The sequence below is a fragment of the Atheta coriaria genome, unplaced genomic scaffold (genome assembly GCF_025399875.1).
Source record: "Atheta coriaria isolate IRGN ID8LTWV9N9 unplaced genomic scaffold, Caltech_Dcor_3.1 hic_scaffold_1_pilon, whole genome shotgun sequence".
Lineage (NCBI taxonomy): Eukaryota > Metazoa > Arthropoda > Insecta > Coleoptera > Staphylinidae > Dalotia > Dalotia coriaria.
Window position 1 is genome coordinate 7,336,252 of NW_027045443.1, and position 20,529 is coordinate 7,356,780.

At 38.5% G+C, this 20,529-nt stretch overlaps 2 protein-coding genes across 6 annotated transcripts in view; one reads left to right on the forward strand and one right to left on the reverse strand.

The window, feature by feature from the left end:
* Positions 1–20,529, forward strand: part of LOC135790832 (probable methylthioribulose-1-phosphate dehydratase) — a 28,284-nt gene that overhangs the window by 4,295 nt on the left and 3,460 nt on the right. Inside the window, exon 1 of one of the 5 annotated variants that reach the window (XM_065301124.1) lies at positions 10,234–10,394. The exons of the other annotated variants lie outside the window; for them this stretch is intronic. The gene's annotated coding sequence lies outside the window, so the exon portion shown is untranslated. Of the gene's footprint in view, positions 1–10,233; positions 10,395–20,529 lie in introns of those variants that run through there. 5 annotated transcript variants of the gene reach the window in all.
* LOC135790802 (cardioacceleratory peptide receptor-like) lies at positions 1,486–17,985 on the reverse strand. Its single transcript, XM_065301082.1, has 9 exons — positions 17,125–17,985; positions 6,297–6,432; positions 5,508–5,611; positions 3,848–3,941; positions 3,691–3,786; positions 2,793–2,978; positions 2,647–2,736; positions 2,404–2,584; positions 1,486–2,346 (listed from the first exon to the last, which is right to left on the reverse strand). Exons 1-9 carry the CDS (start codon positions 17,227–17,229, stop codon positions 2,133–2,135), a joined length of 1,206 nt encoding a protein of 401 aa, XP_065157154.1. The 5' UTR covers positions 17,230–17,985; the 3' UTR covers positions 1,486–2,132.

The window sequence follows — 20,529 nt, forward strand, 5'->3', positions numbered from 1 at the left end:
CGAAAAGTTGTGTAAACTTCTTTTTCCATCTATTTGTAAGATTACCAGTCTTTATAGGCATCGAGGCATTGAGATTGATGATTCTCTATCTGATAAGAGGTCATCTATTTATGTTTTAGGTGTTATCTGTGTTCGGTTTATTATTTGACGTAAAAACTGCGTTGTATGAGGAGTTATAAAGATTTAAAAGTAAATTTGATCTTTCATATCAGAAATTTCAAATTAAAAAAAAATTAGACTTGATTGGTTTCTCGTGCAGTTGCAGCACAAGGGTCTTGAACTTTGAGGAGCTCCTGAATTCGTTTTGTTGCTCGTAACTCAGACAAAACGAAGCTTAATGGATTTTTTACATCATTCTATATCAAATTACTAGCTGTTGCCCGCGACTTCGTTCCGGCAGTGTTTAATAAAAATGTAATTCGTTTTACTCTCTTGTTCTAGACATAGGTACTCGTAGTAAGAGTCAATTCTATCAATAAGATTAGCAATTTTAATTTAAAGAAATTAATTATATAAAGTTTTGTCAATAATGCACTTCAGCGCGCCATCTCGAATTCAACTATTTAACTATAACTATGATTGAATCTCAATGTCAAATTTTATTCTATAGAAAAGAGCTGTTTTGAGGATTTTCCCGGCAATTATTCGAATTTTTCTCACCTTTTAAACCTTCCCTAGACCTCCACGAATAATTCAAGACCAAGATAAGATAAATCCGTTCAGCCGTTCTCGAGTTTTAGCGAGACTAACGAACAGCAATTCATTTTTATATATATAGATTTGATTTTATTGATTAAATCCTTGAAACGGAAAGGATAAATGCAATTGTTGCATCATTCTGGTTAATACTTCTACAAACAAGTCACAATTACACTGGTCTGACGCAAAACTTTTTAATGAACTTACTAATAAAGTAATTAAAGTATTAAACTCTTATAAAGATCCGTCTGTGTATATTTTGTAATCAGCTTGCTTCCGTGGTTTCAAAAGTCATCTAGTTCAATTTTCTAGATGACAAAAACACGTAGCAAAGATTGTTGATGGTTGAAGAAGTACAAAATATTTATACAAGTTTTAAATAGCATGAATCAATGTTTGTCCAGACACTGCGAATCACCTGATTAAATGCCCCACGCGCCACTAAATAATTCACGTCGTTTTATTTTTCGGGGTCCAGGAGGAAAAATCTGTGGCGTAGACACATTAAAATTGTTTCGGGCTGACGAGCGGTTTTGAGATAAACGTTTTTAGTGCCTTGGAACGCATCCCCTTCGTGTTTTCGGCGACAGCGACGCGTGATGTTGACTATCTAAGGTCTACCGGAAAATCGTAAGTCGTGCGTGTTTTACGACCATTTTCAGTTGTTTGGACATGCAGACGGCCGCCATATACTGATATAATTTCTGATAAATGTTTTATTGGCACTCGTCTAGATTTAACTTTCCTGCACCGACCTTGAACACGCCGATATGCTACCATTTCAAATTGCTGGGAATATAGTTTTTTTTATTAAATAAATAAACATTTATACATTTGGCACATTGGGAGCAATATGCCTACAACATGAATACATGAATAGTTATATTTCAGTTGTATCGGCTGATGGGCTGATGATTATGCAGGTATTACATTTTTCCACATTAGTAGTAGGTACACAAAATATAAATATAAATATTTTATAAACCATCGCACATTGATATACCAATAACGAGCGTTATTGTTTATGCTTCGCCATTCCTAGACTCACAACAACAACAACAACAGCAATTGGTGCCATCTTGTATTACAAATTCACAGTACGTTTCCTTGCCAGTCTTTCCATTTACAATAAAGTTTATTTTATAACAGCGAGTTGTGATTACTACGAACAGAAATATCCAAACAAAAGTTCATACATTGTATATCATCCTGACCGGGTTTTGCCGCTTTACAAACATTCGGTTTGTCGAATTTGTCAACTATGGAAAAAGACACTTACTACAACTAATGATTCATGCCACCGACATCAGAGCCTTCATCATCCTGCATGTCACTTGTTTCCATTGACCGGAATGCAAAACAGTCGGCCGGCCGGCGCACATATATAACATAACCGAATCGCACACGACATAATTAATCATTCGACAAATTAATTAGTGTACGGATACCAGAGGGATGTGATTAATCATGCGCGTGTCGTCCGCGATAGACGCAGACGAACGCTTGGCGGTCGTCGTGTTATTCGTCAACACCTCCGATAACGAACTGCTCTGGGTATGCATGGTGGTCGTGGTGGTCGTCATCGTGTAGTCACGCGACTTCTTCACCTTCTTCTTGCAATCCATCCATTTGAATGGCGGGATATTTCTGTGAAACACTGCGGTATAAACTAATTTGAATACATGATGATGATGAAGTGCTTACCCGAGCAGTTTGCAGAAATGTGTTGAGAAGATGCAGTAGATGATTGGGTTAGCAGCGGAGTTAAGTGGAGCTAAACTCTGGATGAATGTTGCGATGGCGATGTAGGTTTGAGTTTGTGGGATATAGCCAAATACTTGTAGCAGGTCGAAGATGATGTACGGACTCCAACACAGGATAAATACTGGAAAAAATCATTTTTAAATGATTTTCTATTAATTTTTTTGAAAAATTTTGACACCTTACCACTAACTATCACTAGAGTGATTTTAACAGTCTTAACTTTTGCACGTGGGATCAACCCCCTGGAGCTCACGCGTCGTGAATTATCAGAACCTGAAATTCTCAGCAAACATCAGTTCCCAAGTATTTGCTAGATGTAGTGAGTATACCTAGATAGCCTTTGATCTTACTCTTGGTCATGGTGACGGAACTCTTGGACCATATCGTCAGGATGATGAACGCGTAGCAGCCGGCGATGATCGCCGCGGGTATGATGAAAAGCGACACGGAAACCAGACACATGTACAGCTGCCAATGCCACAGTTCGGGGAAATCGATCCAACACTGCTGCTTGCCTACGAGCAAAAGTTTCACGTGTTTGGCACCGCCGAAAAAAAAATAAAAACCGCCTACAACTTAAACAAATATATGCGCATGCATAAGCGATAAGAAACTCGCGCCGAAAAGAAACTGTTCCCATAAATTATTTACTTGACCCATTAGGCCGGTCTAATCGTCGTGTGACCTGGCTCATTTTTCACTGCGAATTTAAGGCGTTAATGCCCCGAACGCCATAACTCGCAATAACGCACCATGTGTACCGTCGCTGGCGAGGATCATAATGGTTGTTATTAATTAAAAGCCACTTTGTTCAGTCCGAAACCGAGGCCTACAGCTGGTCTCCCCGGATGAAGTAACGCTCGCCATTTTAATAAATACGAACATAAGTCGATTTGTTAGGGACGAAACGCATAATTATCTCATTTACGATTGATGTGCATGCATGGGAATGACAGCCGAACACGAGTCAATTTATATTTTAATTTTTATTTTAACTAATCGATGGTGGTATCTAAATTGACGTTAATTAAACCAGCAACCAGCTATCGCGCCCATCGAAATCATTGCGTTTCTACCAATTTCATCAATTTTAATTTCCGTTTGGAAATTAGTACAAGTTTTCTATCTTGTTTAATTTGCATAAAAATCAGATTACTATGTTTTCTGGAACTTGCAAGTGGTTTATAAATACTCACAATTCCAGTAACTGGGGATGTAAATAAATACCTTGAATGGATTTTTCTTCGTACAGCATTAATATCGGCGTGGAGAAAATAATGCTGCAGAGCCAAGCTGCTATGATTAGGCATTTGGCTCGCTTCCCTAGAAACAACGTCGAATATTTTTGATATAGTCGAATTGAATTCCAGCTTAAAATGCTTACAACTGCCAGAGAACTTCATCGGATGTCTAATTGCATCATAGCGATCTATGCTCAGCGCTACCAACACATACGTCGATCCGTAGGTTACCACCACCTGCAAACACGCAACCATCAATAAATCACCTAGTTAAGTCGTGGATTTGAATATGACATAGAAGTTGGCCCATTAATCTAGTTCCTCTCTATGGGCGTCAAGTATATAAACTCATTTTAGTCATAGTAAAACATTCAATACAACAACACAGAAAAAAAACGAAAATGAATCATTTAATTATCACATTTCTGGTAGTTTTTTGGAGGGCGATGATAATTGACAGTAAAACCCTCCAGCAGTTAACAGAGGAATCTCTAGAGGGTTGCAATTGCAGTCGGAGTGAGATAGACCCAGTGTGTGCCAACAACGGTGTGGTGTTTAACAACGCGTGCGAATTTCAATGCGCACGGAAGCACTTGAACGAGATGACCCTCGGAGGTGACGCGGATTGCTGCCGACGATGCCCCATGAGGTCCACGTTGGTGCTGGGTAATAACGGGGTGGTATACGCGAATACGTGCATATTTGATTGCGCACGGCGCCGTCATTACAACTTGCAGCAATGTCTTGAACATAGAAAAGGTGGAGATGAAGAAGATTGCGAATGTGGAAAAGTGTTGTCTCCTTCGTGTGGGACCGACGGTAACATTTATAATTCACCCTGTGTGTTCGAGTGTTACCAGAATGCGAGATGTAACGGAACGCGACAAGTTCAGATGTTGCCTTATCTACACTGCAAACACTAATAGAATTAATTTTAAGTATATTTAGATATCTAGGTATAATTGTTTTGATACTCCGAATAAAAATCAATGATATTCTTATTTGTTGAATGTCTCAAGGTGAGTGCGGAATTTATGCACCGCACTCGCCCTTGGAGGCTGGATAGATGCTAGCGCACATCAATCGGCATTCAATCGCGTACGTCACGCAGACGGGGGCGACGTGCATTTGCAACCCCCTTGAGGCGGCGGTGATGGCCAACCGTGGATTGATGCGCCGCACGCACTCCAGCTGGCAGTTTGCTTGTGTAGGTGCGATTATCAGAACCGCATCGGCTCAAGGCCGCCCCCGCGTCGGCCGCCGCGTCGCATTCGCAACAAGGATCACTGTTGATGCGGTGCGCGCACTGGAATACGCAGGGATTTGCGTAGGTCTTCCCGTCCGAGCCGCAGATGGATACATCCCCATCGCGTGTACAGGAACAAAATACTTCCTCGCTAACCACAAGCACGTTTGTATCCATTATTAAGCCTACACTTAGTACAACCAACAATACGCAAATCATTCCTTTGCTTTCCTTTGAATATCTTGAACTGGTTTCAATGCGAATCGCTGCATTCTATTGTTATAGATGTTTACGATAGAAAATTTTCCGCCGGTCAACAAAACGCAGCGACCTAGTTATTCAGCCAGTTTTCCCATTATCACTACATGATAACACAATAAGAAATATTGGACAACGCGTGCTCAAATTGAGCGGAACCGTTTTGATTCACTACGTTTATCGCCAGTGGCAAGACGCGCGAGATTTTTACGCCGCACGCCTCAAATTATTTCTCATGTCCGGGATACGTTCGCGGAAACTATTTTGCGTCGCGCTGCGGGCACATTGACGATACGTACCTGCAGGAATTTCACCAATTTACATGCGATATTTCCGGCGTTCCATGAGATCGTCATTCGCCAGACAATGTCGGTGAGCACACTGATGAGTCCCACTAATAAATCTGCGAAAATAAATGTGAACAAGAGTTTACCGAGAATGAGAATAGTGAAGGAATGTTTACAACAACAAAACGTTATTTCCCGCGTGCTTCTATTTGTTTATCCCTCAAACGCAACGCTTCTGCGTTTATTTTCCGTATTTTTTGCGTAAAACATTGGATTTTATTTCAAAGTGGGATGCAAGCAGGCAACCCACGCCACGCTTTTCAGTTCTAATACTAGTTGGGCCCTTTGTTGTTATCGTATAGGGTGATAGGATTCTGTCATGATCAGAAACGTGGCTATTCTTGCATCATAATATTTCCTGAGTAAAAACTTTCCAAACAATACGTATTTTGTTTATTGTAAAATGCTCGAAGGAACACTATCCACATCACTTGCAGAAATATCAATTTTGCATTTTCTATGCATAAAATACAGAAATACGGTGTATTTTTTAATTAAACTCCACTGAATTCGATACAAAATACTTCTGTATTTAATTAATGTGTACCAGATACTTTTCCAAATAATTCCCCGCGCTGGAAACTAATTTGTTGGGATTCCAAGAAGTATTCGGTACATTCCCCGAAGGTTTAATATCTAGTTCGTCGCAATTCGTGGCTTACGACTTTTAATACCACAACGAGTTCATTTTCTCTACGATTTTGACGAGATTTTTCAATCGTGTATACAATTGTTTGGTACCTGATAAAGCCAAGTGACTGATGAAGAAGTTCATCCGGGATTTGCGTGACTTTCGGCTGTAGAGCGTGATGAGCACGCCGAAATTGCCAGCGACAATGACAACAAAGAGGATCCATAATACGGTGAACTGTTCAGCCTGAAAGCAAATTACAAGATAAATAGAAATGCGAACGCAATAATACCGCGCAGGAAATTAAAACTGTGTTAATTACATACGATACAAATTCAATTTACACTTGTGGTGTTTATAAACGACCACAAAATAGTAATATATAATTAAAATTAGTATTTCGTCGGTATAATATTAAAAATTCAGAGATTTTTTGTTTCTATTCGAATAATTTATATTTTTAACTAGCTGTTGCCCGCGACTTCGTTCCGGCAGTGTTTAATAAAAATATAATTCGTTTTTACTCTCTTGTTCTAGACATACTCGTAGTAAGAGTCAATTCTATCAATAAGATTAGCAATTTTAATTTAAACAAATTAATTATATTAAGTTTGGTCAATAATGCACTTCAGCGCGCCATCTCGAATTCAACTATTTAACTATAACTATGATTGAATCTCAATGCCAAATTTTATTCTATAGAAAAGAGCTGTTTTGAGGATTTTCCCGGCAATTATTCGAATTTTTCTCACCTTTTAAACCTTCCCTAGACCTCCACGAATAATTCAAGACCAAGATAAGATAAATCCGTTCAGCCGTTCTCGAGTTTTAGCGAGACTAACGAACAGCAATTCATTTTTATATATATATATATATATATATAGATGTTGCATAACAATTCCGTGACACAAAATCAAATAATTACGAAAATCTGATGCTCCATGTCTACATGTTTCATTGTTTCTGTTTCTGTGGAAACAACAATCAACTTTTAATATATTTTAACAAATTACGAGGAAGTAGATCTAACCTGCCGCATTCGAATTTTTCTCTCTGAGTAATCAAGCAGAATCATGTCTGATACGTCTGATATAATTGATCTAATACCAGAAATCGAAGTGGTAAGTGTCCTTGCAATACCACCCAGCATTAAATAATTCCTCCTGATCAAAATCTTCTTCTAAATATAGAAGAAGGAGGAACCGGAGGAGTCCGAAGATTCGCAAGACGATGAGGATGTCAAGCCAAGCCCGACTCCTATTTCCGTATTTGATTATATCACTTTCCTTCAACTGATGGCTAATTCCCTCAAATTTTCCCTGCGTTATACATTCGTTGTGGAGAGATCCCCGGATGGTCAACGTCAGTCAATCGTTAAATTGTTCCGACGCCCTGTTATGGAGTTCTATGGCGAGGGATTAGATATCGTTGATGCTGAGAATGATGCCGCACGCAAAGCCGTCGAGTATTTACAGATGGAAGCGCGTCATATTAATTATTTCTATTGTTGAATATTTTGATTATCGTTGTCCATTTCAACGGTTGCATTATAAACGCAAATTACGTTATAATTAGTAAAATCGCTGGAGGCTTGCGATAATTTCAATTATATCGTACAGGAAATTAGCAGAGGTTAATTGCACACCTCAACAAATTCAATTTACACTCCTGCCGACTCGAATCGACCACAAAATACCAGCGTATATAATTAAATTGTGTTTGGTCGGTAATAAACGACTATTAAATCTGTGGCGATGAATGTGCTGAGTTTTGTCCGCATTACAATTGTCTGAAGTGTAGTTGATGCAATTTAACGTGCTTTTCTAACCTGGAGTGCCGACAGAGCGGCAATAAAAAGTGATTGATGAACGCCTGATTTATCATTGGCTGCTTCGGTGTTAACTCGATGCGCGTTCTTCCGACGCCAACAAAATCTACTCGTAAGCCATCTTTCACCGAAGGTGGTGATTATTATGATGGCGGATGTGAAACTGAGCACTTCCACAGCCTACAGCTCATTGAAAGATAAAACCCTTCCTATTTTTTTTTCTTTATATTTGTCATTTTTTATTCACTTCCTAACCAAAATATTTGACTAAAAATATTTTAGATTTGGAGTTATTTGTTTATTCGTACACAGTGTATGTTTTAACTTGACCGATCTTGATGGCGCGTGACTGTGAATCTTGTAGCGATGTCGTAAATCATTCTGTCGTTTCGATTATTATAATGGGTATCGCGACGCGCTCGCGCCGTCGCACGCGGCACCGAAATATGTGCAAATATCAATAATAATAATAAACCTTTTCCCCGAAATAAGAGTGCTAAAAGCTCGCCTCTGAGGCCTCTGAGCAATCCCGTATCCGTCGCATTATGCTAATCACGCTCAAATTGCTGCTCTGGATGCGCAAAAATCCATCTACGTCGATTACGACCATCAAACTGGCTGTAATTTATTTAACGTGCGTTGGGTGGTTCCAAGTGTCAGCAAATTATAGTCGTCACTTCAAAAACGCTGCGTTTAATAACTAAATTATTCAAATGATCGCCAAAGTTTAGCGCACATTTTAATTCAACTTAAATTAGATTACCAACTATCAAAACAAATCAGATTGAACTATTCAAATATTTGCGAACTAAAATGAGGCGGAAATTTCATTTATAAAATTAGTTGATGACGGTTTGAGAGGTTTAAGCGGAAGGCACGAAAGGAATGCATGGATGAGGGTGAGGAGGGTGGAAAAGTACACAGAGAAGAACAAGGAACTGGATTTTCCTTCGTGCGGAAAACACTCGGTTTCTTTTTGAATCTTTTGTGCTATTTTATTGCAATTTATCAGTTTACATCTAATATATTTTTTAAATTCTTATGTAATCCGATAGGTCACGTTCTCAATTAATAAATTTGAGTTCTTTTCTTTTTGCTTCGAGGAGAAACATGAGAAATTTAATTTCCGTTTAAAGATTTAAATACTAATATGCAAAATAACATTAAAACGTTGGAAATTATCGCCAGAAATTGTTAATTAACTGAATAACTTTTGATGAGCTTTGGTCGTAAATGTATTCAATATCTGAGCATCATAATATCACTTGTTGACATAACTGTCATAGAGCACATTTTTATTGCGCTTGTAATCATCTGGAAACATAATCCCGATACGTAATTATCCTAGCTGTAAACTTAACGATTCTTTGTATTGGTCACAATGTAACACAAATTCAATATCTATCTATATAGATATATATCTATATCTATATATCTATCTATATATATATATATATATATATATATATATATATATAAATGAATTGCTGTTCGTTAGTCTCGCTAAAACTCGAGAACGGCTGAACGGATTTATCTTATCTTGGTCTTGAATTATTCGTGGAGGTCTAGGGAAGGTTTAAAAGGTGAGAAAAATTCGAATAATTGCCGGGAAAATCCTCAAAACAGCTCTTTTCTATCGAATAAAATTTGACATTGAGATTCAATCATAGTTATAGTTAAATAGTTGAATTCGAGATGGCGCGCTGAAGTGCATTATTGACAAAACTTTATATGCATAATTTCTTTAAATTAAAATTGCTAATCTTATTGATAGAATTGACTCTTACTACGAGTATGTCTAGAACAAGAGAGTAAAAACAAATTACATTTTTACTAAACACTGCCGGAACGAAGTCGCGGGCAACAGCTAGTCGAAGATAAAAGAAACAGTTGGTTAGACGAGTTAAGATCTGCAAGGAACCTAAGAAGTTGCGATTGGACTCAGTGCTCGCTACCTGCAAAAAGTAGTGGGGGTAAGAAAGGGCTGAGGTGTGCCTTTTCTTCCTCTTTAGGTACTGGCGTACCCAGGAATTAATATTTGAGATGACGTATAAGTAAACGCAGCTAGTATGCACTTTGTTTACCACCACTATTCCATATCACGTGCATAGTCTATACAGTTTCAAATATTGCATCTTGTTTACATTTATTTGCATGAACAAGTGAGATAGTTGTATCAAGAGCAGGACGGTTATTGCAGTGTCTGCATTGTGCTGCCCTCAAAACCGAATAATCCGCACTAATATTATCAGCTGCGTGTTGTTTTCGTTCGTCGCGATCGCCGTCAACACGTGGTCGTGTTAAAATTAGTCAAATCGTGGTGTTAAGTGACTTAAAACCTCCGAAAGTGATCCGAAATCATCGCGGCTACCAACACTCGGTGAGCATACCTTGTTTTCTAAACATTTCCGCCTTGATACCCAGCGTGTGCGTGAAATAAACTTTTCGCTTTCCGAATTCCTCCTCGCCGAACAAGACAATGATTTACGATAAGTAAACAAGCCGGGCGTCGCCGACGTCCACGCACGATACAGTTACCACTTGCACCGAACGAATACTATAATTAACATCTCGCCGCTTAAAGATAGTAGGCGTTTAATTAATCACCGGCATCGGCGCGAACGCGCGCGCCAACTAATTAATTCGCATTATTCGGTAGCGCGGCGTCGTAATACGGCTCAATATTGATGGCTAATTTAAATACCGCTGCCGTCGAGTCGCGTTATTAATCAAAGAGTTGTTATAGCGTGAATATCGCGAACGTTTCCACGGCGTGTTGATGTTGACGTTGATGTTCAAGCTAGAATGAGCATTGTGTCTCGTATGTTTTCGGCGTTGGAATGTGTGCAGTGTATAATTCATGCACAATGCGAAAGAAAATGTGTTGGGATTGAGATAATTAATTAACTCGACAATTACTGTCGACAAACTGACAGATCTTGAATTATTGAAACTAAAATCGCTGGTTTTTTCACTTTAAAGTCACATTACGAGCTGAATATTCATCAGATATACAGGAAAATAGTTTTATCAGACAGAAGAAACTATAAAAATTATCGTTTTACTTAAAAATGATCCAGGACGAATTTAGAAACTCCTTAAAGTTGAATTACCGTATCAAAATGCAATTTATTTTTCAAAATCTTGAATATTTTTTTATATTATTCAAAAAACTGCTTTCTAATGGAAGTATTACTCATAAAGGAGTGAAATTTAAGAGTTTTTCGTGAATAAAATGAAATAAAAATGAAAATAGGTCTCTAATATTCTAGGAAATCCATTAAGTCCTTGATTTTGACTTCAAAGTGGAAGCAAATATAAAATTTTTGAATCGAATTGAATTGAATTCCATAATCCCTGATTTAAAAAATGAGATAATGTCTCTTTATGAATTTTTTATTATAAAACTGCGACATATTTCGCCAGTGGCATTATCAGATGAGTATTGGTAAATATTTAATTCATAAAAAAAAATTTATTTTTTAAAATCAATGAAAATGAATTTTGTCTCCTAAAATGAGTCCCCAACCAAACAGATGTTTTTAAATATCATTCAGGTTTACCAGATTCGATCTGATTACTTACAGTACACAATTGATTCGGCATGCGCCTTCTGTTTTCGTCGTTAACTCCGCGTCCGGCAGCTTCCGCTTGAAAGGCAAACAAAATCCGCGCCGATATTTACGTTGTGCGGATTACGCACCAAATTCAATCCGCAGATATCGTTCGGAACGCGCGCGCGGACGCACGAATCTATCACGGCTTCACGCACAGGCGGAAACAGACGATCATCATCAAGACGACATCAAAAAAGTTATAAATATCCGCGGGCGCGCGCCGGCTGCCGTGTTTGCGTCCGATCTACGAATGTGACAAAAAATAGCGAGCAGCAAAATTAATGTTGCACTCGCGACGCGCCTTCAAATAACAGACGCCGACACTCCGAATGTGTTAATCGCGCGCACGGGACAATGTACGCCATCGAACAGATGTACCATTAATTAATTGGCGGATCGCGTTCATTTGACATGAGATATGTTTTCCAACTCATTGAATAACTACCTATGTCAGGAACGATTTAGTATTGTATCCAACAATCATTCGGTTATTCGTTATTTTTCGCAGAACTGAACAAAGAATGAGGATAAACTATTTTTCCACAGCTAAAAATAAATAAATCTCAGATTAGGTTGCTATAGTGAAGACATACAAACTAACGGAAGCATTGTTGGCTGCATGCAGCGAATCATAACGTGGAAAATTGAAAAAGCGACACATAGTGATGTTTTCCGAGTTGTCTCTGAACGAATTGGACGGACTTCGTATGCTTCCCTGATTAAATGTCGCCTTAATTAATCATTAACTGAATAAACTTCAGTTTTGTTTTAGTAGAAAAACGAGCACTCGTTATGAAAGATTTTTTTATTCATGAGATTCGCGTGGTAGCAAGACAGTTTTTAGTGAATAAAATGAAATAAAAATTAAAATAAGTCCCTAATATTTTTCGGGATAACACAATATCGCTTGAGATCCGCGTGACTGGACTGCTGGAGGGCTCTGGCACGACTGAGCACCGTGGTCGCTGCGCGCAGCCCTTTTATACCTGCAAAAAGTGGTGGGGGTGAGTCGCGCTACGATGATTAGTCGCAACAAGAAGTAGAAGAGGGGGAGGGGGTAGGTTGAGCTTACCTGTTCTTATGACAATAAATTTGTAATATATTAGTAAATTACAATGAGTTTTAACAGATTAAATTAATGAAATCGCATAAATTTGGCTGTTTTCCTCCGTTGCCAGAGTCGTAATTTAAATATTACAAACATCAACTGTTTCGAATTGATATTTTCAGCGTAAAATCCGCGAAAAAAGTCTCTCATGCGTAACATGGCATATCACAATTCGGCAACACAAGAATCCGAAAATTTATACACTGCCACTGGTGCTGCGTGTTGGCGAAATTCCAAACCCTATACAAAATAGTCGAGTACATCTGGTCGGTGGTCTCGCGCCGCCGAGTGACGCCTCGCCGCGAATTCATTCAATATTCAATGGAATGCACTAAACCGCGCACTTTATTATGGACACATTCGCGCCAAGCATCAAAGTCGTTGTCACGGCCTCCGCTCATCATCCTGCTTGTTTCATGTTGTACACCCATAGATTTTACGATTTACATTTGATGTCAACATTTTACGCACCCAGCGCGTAATATTCTATTCGAAATTATGCGCGACTCGCCATGCGTATGGGGCAGGACCTACCCTAAAAAATCGATACGTTTAATTCGGTGTGCGTGTTTTCTTTTTGTCCTTCCGTACTCTCATCCCGAAGTGTCGGGCTCGTGCGTATCATGTTATATCCTCCATTCTCTCGCGTTTCGTTTTACTGCGTCGTGGAAGACTGAAGACGGAAGTTGCCTGAAGTCCGCTCCTAATTTATTTAGCATCCGTTCGCGACCTTAACCATGATATCGGCGGTTATACTTAGCGATACGACCTATCACAACGTTCGCGGCGGGCCAAATCCCGTGCTTTATTCGTTCCGCTACTTGCGCACCCAGCAGATAACACTGCATTCATGTTAATTAAATGTTTATTTGTGGGGAGAAATGCGCGGATTTAAGTCATATTCATGGGACGAGCGCGCCGAACGTCCGAAACATCCGCATTATGTAGATTTTGTATCATGGAAAGTGACACCAGCCAAATTTATTACGTTCTGGAGGAGCACAAAGAACGAAAGAAGAAAATAAAGCCATATTATAAGTACTCGTATGATATTGATTTGTATAATTTTGTTTTTTCTCGGCTAAAATCTTCTAACATTCGAAATATTATCTTGAACGATCGAAAATAGGTCTTAGAAGAAAGACAACAATAATATTCAACGTTTTTTAAGATAAAATAAGCGATAAATGTTAAATTAGCAAAGTTTTATTGCATTTTCTTTAGGTTTCTTCAAATTTTTAATTTTGTAATGCGTAAAATTTTTTACACATCTTTTTGGAGAAGTAAACGGCATTATTAACATTAATTAAGCCAAATATATGGCAAAAATTACTATTAAGTATTTTTTAGACGTCTTGTTGAGTAGTCAAGCACAAAATACCCTTTTTTATGCTTGAAAACACATAAAATCGCTTATAACTTTTCCACTATGATTCAAATTAGAAAGAAACTTTCAAGATTTGATTTAGCTCTTTAGAGAACTTAGTTAAAGACAACACCACAATGCACAACTGCGCGAAACTTGCTAAGTGCATTAGAAACACCCAATAAAACAGTTTAATTTCTTACTCATTACCATCACGCCGAGATTGTTCTAACTGGCACTGATGTCTGATAAAAATCACCTGAAATGAATGTCCTGACGTCCTCATATTCCCACAGTTCGCTCGCCGCTCGGCCTTTTTGCGCTCTCCGAGCGAAAAACACGCTCAACAGATTCGTGCGCTTCCACGTCCGCCGTGCTTCGCATACGAAATGAGCGTTATGATATGAGCGAGTTGTATGTTTCGCTGATGCCGACAATCGCGACCGCATGCCTAATGCCGAAACATTCGCGACGTATTAACCGTTCGCATTTGCGGGCAATTTGCGTAGCCACCAGCAACCCGCACGAACAAGCGCCGCAATTTCGCATTCGATTCGAACGTTTTCATTTATCATCCGAAACATCCGAGCAGAAACATTTCTATTCTTTCAGCGTACACAATCGTCACAATTCACAACAAGCGCAACGTCAATAGGTAATTAAACTGTGCGTACAATCGCTGAATACACAAAATTTAACATGCATTAGATACTTAATCATGACTCTTGAATTACGAGTACTTTCATGCATGATGAGTGTTGAAAGATTTAAACGCTCGCATTTTTCACATCCGCAATGCATTCATTGAAAAGCCGCCGGGAGCGCGGAAGTTGATGACCGTTAAAAAGTTGCCCGAAATCTCGCGGAAAATGTGAGTTCAACGCGAGTTTTTCTTATCATCGCTTATTTCTTACGCGCGCTTAAGCATTCATTGTAACCGCGCGTATAATTCACGGTTCGTACAAGAATAATGCCAGCGCCGACGTCGCGAAACTTTTTACGTACTGCAATTTAATGTGCTTTAAACAAGTTGCGCGTACGCGAATTATTTTTTATCTACCTTTCGAAACTTCGCCAAACATCTAATACGCACATACAAATAGATTACAGGCTATTGAAGGAAAGATTCTCAAGCGAAACATTATTTAGCTAAGGAAATGAGTGATGGTTGCAATAAAATGAAAAAAACTTTGAAGAAAAATACTGCGCGACCGGTGGAGAGGAAGTGTCATATCTCTTTCTGCTTTTCCACGTCGTAATTAATAAACATCAAAGTCGCGCAACGAGCGCAAACTTCTTGTTGCAATTATTTTCGCGCTGGCAAAGCGAAATATTTTGCGTTGCGGCGCTAATGAAAATTTTAAAGTTATTATTAGTTAACATATTCACTGGTTAGATAAACTAGTTTAGTTCTGCATTAGTATTCGGAGAGGGTTTGGACAATCACGGTCGAATTGGAGTTCTGGCTACGTATTAAAAGCGTTGCAAATTGCCTAATTGTCCTGCACGTTCCTGAAGGTCACTGAATACTGAATTATGTGGGTGTGCGGGGCAGGAAATTTATTAGCATTAATTAAATTTAAATGGAGTAGCTAATAGCTAGGTTGTGATTAAAGAGAAAAGTGCAACATTCTAGAAAATCTCTTGCGCATACATAACCTATTTTTAACTCTATTTCTAAAACTATTTCGGAAAACTATGAAATTGCTTTTCGATTGTTGTTGTTTTGATGTGTCAAATGCACAATTTAATACGATAATATTTACAATTTCTAACACAAAAGATAGCTTATTCTATTTTTGGGTTTGAAACTGTCAAAATCAGCTCAAGATTTGATTTGAAATTGAATTTCTATTTTTCAAAAATAATTTCTAACAATGTTTAGGTTTTTCTTAACTAATTTCAAAACCTAAGTTATTTTATTTGGTTGAAAACCATATCCAAACAAATTTATTGCCAAGAAATCGTTAATGCTTTATTTTTCTACACGAGGTAAAACACTTTTTGAGTGAAAAAAATGCTCGCTTCACCTGAAAAAAAGCGCTTCTCGCAGCAGTTAATTAATTTTTATTGGCGTAAATATTATTTACCCTTCACTGAACGGCTTCTTTCAGATATGAAAACACTTGTTTCGTGCCACTGAAAATTACATGGACGTCGAACACAAAAGACTTCGTCGAAAAAAACCGTATAATATCGCGGCGGGTATAATTAGCCTAAATTTGATTTAAAAAAACTTGTTTACTTTATCAATCGCAGCTTGACGCACAATAAAGACCCGTTTACGTAATTGAACGTAAATTGCGCCCCACATAGATTACACAAATATCATTTCTGAGATACATATAAATATTTTTTATTGTTTACTTTCCACTTGGATTTTCATGCATATGGAATTTATTTCGGAGTAAAAAATTCGTTTGGAATTCAATACCAATAAGTAAATGTTTATTCAGCGCTATTTCTAGCGATCGTTTGCGAGTGATAAGGCGCCGATTTTGAGTGTAAAAGGTTGTTAATTACACGCGCACGCCGGCGAGGCAGGCGAGCACGAGATCAAAGACATAATTAACGATATATCGAAATCAATTAACATTTCGCTTCGCTGTAATGTGGAAATAATTGCTCGTAAAGCAGGCGTTTCGCATTTCTTCCACTTGCTGCGCGTCGTGGGCACTTATCATATCATCGTATCACGATCGACGAATTAATAAATAATCAAATTCATGCCGCGGAGGTGAAATGATGTGAAACGTAAAAGATCAGACACAGCACGCGCGGCTGCCGGTCGTGGTCTGTCATTCATTAGCGTGAACATTTTGTGTGGTCTCGGCGAGCGACGCGCATTAACTAGTTAAGCTTTGGGAAAAACTTGCGAAGCTCCCAGAGGAGCTTTTGCGCGACAGACGCGCAGACAAAAGTTAGACGCGACTTGATTTCTGATGTATTATCATCTCATACGCATTACGCATTGAATAAGACAAACATTTCGACGATAAAATCAAAGAAAATCACTTACCTCGTAGAAATAAAATGAATCGATGTTCGGATCCAAGCCAGATTGGTTATCCAGCGCTGGGTGCTCGGTCAAGTTGCCGATTTCTTCGTCTTCGGACACATTCATTTTGATATTTGATAATCACTCTGTGCGCGAGATGACGATTCTGGTACTGTTTATCAAGTCACACTTGGACGGACGCGCCGGACAAGTTCGCGCTAATTAGATAATTACTCATTTAGGCGCGAATATTTAACGCGCAATGTGGAAACAAGTGTGAATAATGTCTGCAAATTAGCCATGTTTATGAATGTAATCGTGTCGCGCGGCATGGTTTTTAATTGGCTGCAGTAAATTGATGCGATAAGAAAGTCGGATTTATTTTGTTGGTTTTTTCCACGCCGATGAGAGAGCGCGAAGAGAGGAAAAAATGATGATTTGATTTTAATGAGCGTTATATATTAAAGTGTTATTTATTGTCGCCGGGAATTTTAACGTCAAATTTATGAAGATTTATTAAATTACGGCCGGAGAAGTCCTCTCTTCGGACGTGAACCGATTTAAAAAAACTCGTTTTCTTTGCCACCGGACCGTGTGCAAGCACAAGAAGAAGTACTCGAATCCTTTCCCGACAATTCCACGTCGAAATCGACTTGTTGATTAATTACGACCGACCGAAACAAACGGATTTTGAGCGCTGAAAAGTTCGGCAAAAGTTTGTGAAGTGCGTCCACAAACGAACTGGCGACGGATGCTACTGTTGTTGGCTGACAGAAACCGGAAATTTCGAAGTTTGCGTACGAGAGACGATGTGGAGCTGATCATTTTAACAATGCGCGCGTTCGCGTCTCGACTGGACCGCACCACCGATTGAGCCGGCGTTTGGCGCGCGACTCGCGGCTCGCGCGTGTCGTCCTGGCCGACGACGGCGACGGCGGCGTCGGCGACGCGTGGAGTTGACGCGCGCGACGTCTTCCGCGGCGGAGGCGCGCCAGAGGCATGCGCGTCTGATCTTTCGCCCGGTTACCACTTTTCTTCGAGCTTTAACTTAACTAAAACTACGCGTAAGACCATGGAAAGACTAGAGATTGAGAAGAGGAGTTCACAACATATTTTTTTTTATTTAAAGTAGGTTTTTACTCATTCGATCTCTGATTTAACATTTATATTGCATTTTACAAACTGTTCTTGAAAGTTCAAGTCTTGAAAGTTTCTGGACACGTGCGAGTTGGTTGATTGACAGCGCAGTTAGAAAAAATTAATGAAAAATTCGCGAAATAATTGGAAAAACAAGAATTTTTGAAAAAAAATGATAAAGTAATCAATTTCAATTTTTAATTGTCATTAAAACATAACTGTAAATAATCTCAATGCTCTATACAATAAAAAATATTCAATAAATCAGGTAAACACGCAAAAAAAAATTTTTCATTTGACAAACATTATAGAATTGCAATATTGAAGAAAATTGCAAACCGGATGCATGATCTTCGGATCACCTGTGTGTCTTGCAGGCAATTTCGTGCGCATTTCGATATGATATTGAAAATTTTCTCTTCTTTCTATACCAATATCTCGACGCGCATCCACAGCTGCATTTTATCAAATATCTACTTACATTTCCTTAAATTCTATATTAAATTTTGATTATTTTCTGATCATTTTTTTGAAATTTAATGCTGATGTTAGATTAACTTTGGCGGTTTTGTTCGTTTTCCTATTGTAGGACGAACAAGTTCACGGTTGACGGTGACCTTTTGTTTGGCTGTCCATGCCACGAAAGTTTCTCCACTTCCGAACACTTTTGGAAAGCTTTTCGCGTCGTTCACTTCCCAGCCTATTTATTATTATCAATGGATATCAATGGACGAACTTGGCCGGTCGGTGTGCCGTCGCTTTAGCAAACAATTGTTGAGCATTTGTTTTTGCATCCTTCGCGTCGAGTGGAAAACAAATTAATCAACAAAAACCGGCGATTGGTCATTTAATTGAATCATTTCTTTGCGCTGCGTGTTTGTTTTTTAGATCAAAGAAAAAAGTGGAAATGAATGAATTCAAAAGAATCTTTTTTTGCTCTTGATTCGTTATCCTTGCACGTGACTTATATAATTGTGCTTGAATCAATATTTTGTGATAATTGAAGGTCAGTTAGTTAGAAAATTTCATAAGAAATTCATTAAAATTAATATTTTCTTTGTGCAATTGCAAAATTTTCATCTAAAAAAAATAATAAATAATAACGAAATTATGTGCTGTGTTGCCTTCTACGTCTTAAACCTGCGCGTGATTTTTATTAAATATATTATTCAGTGATTTTCGTCTTGTTGTAGCCGCTGGAAGAAAACACGCCGGTAATTATCTCGCGCCTAAATTGCTTTATAAACGCTCAAATGATTCCGAACAAAACGCACCTCTGTTTCGACAAGTCGCTTCGAATCAGCGCGAGGAGCTGTAATCGAAACCGTGTCAAGTTTGGCTGGCGTTAATCAAATTTTTCTAATGATAATAATCACGATCCACGCGCGCTAAGCTTTTTACGGTAGGTTAGTTTGTGTCATACCATGTGTCCGAAATCAAGACTGATGGATGCCCGACCACTATAATTATTAATCGTGCGCCCAAGTCTGGTTTCAATTTGTTCGGAATTCACGATGCATTCCTTCGGATATGAAGATGTTTCTTTCATTACCAGCTGCTTCATCGTTATTCATCATTATTTCTCGAATAGTTCAATGCTCTGCGCAGTTTTTTCTCGGTTTCACTTTTTCCCGAATTGTTCAAATGAAGTGCAGACTGGAAACAAAAAACTAATCTCACTGCTGTTACTGCCACTGTCATTCACTCGTGGATATATCTCATTATTCAGTTATTCATTTAGGAGTTCGGTGGAAGTTGCGAATAAGTCCAAAGATTACAATGTGCGAGACAACAACCGTCGAAATTTATGTAAACTCGTAAATTTTCAATGAATATTGGATTAAGTTGCCATGTGGAGCATTTATTTCACTCGAGGCGGTTCGCCGCGAGTATTTTCTTATTACCGTCCGAATAAACCGCGCATTGCGGCAATAAAAACAATATTTTGGGATGAAACGCCATAACTCAGCATCACACAGCAATTTGTCGTGCTATTAGTTTCCGGATTTATCGTTACGGCGGATTAGATCTTTACAATGTGCAGTACTCGACAATTTTCTTTGCGGACGCATTGAAAAATGGCGTTTTTCTATGCCTGCTCGAGTGAAAACTTCCGGCTTGCGTTTTATTACCTTCAAGACAATTCAACAACTTCTTCTTAACTTCAATCGATAAATATATATTGAAAATCAACCGGAAAAGTTTTTTAAGTACTATTTTATCGAACAATTCAATGTTTTTATATAAAACTGAGTTGTGTTAGTTACAACCTTTATAACTCAAGAACGG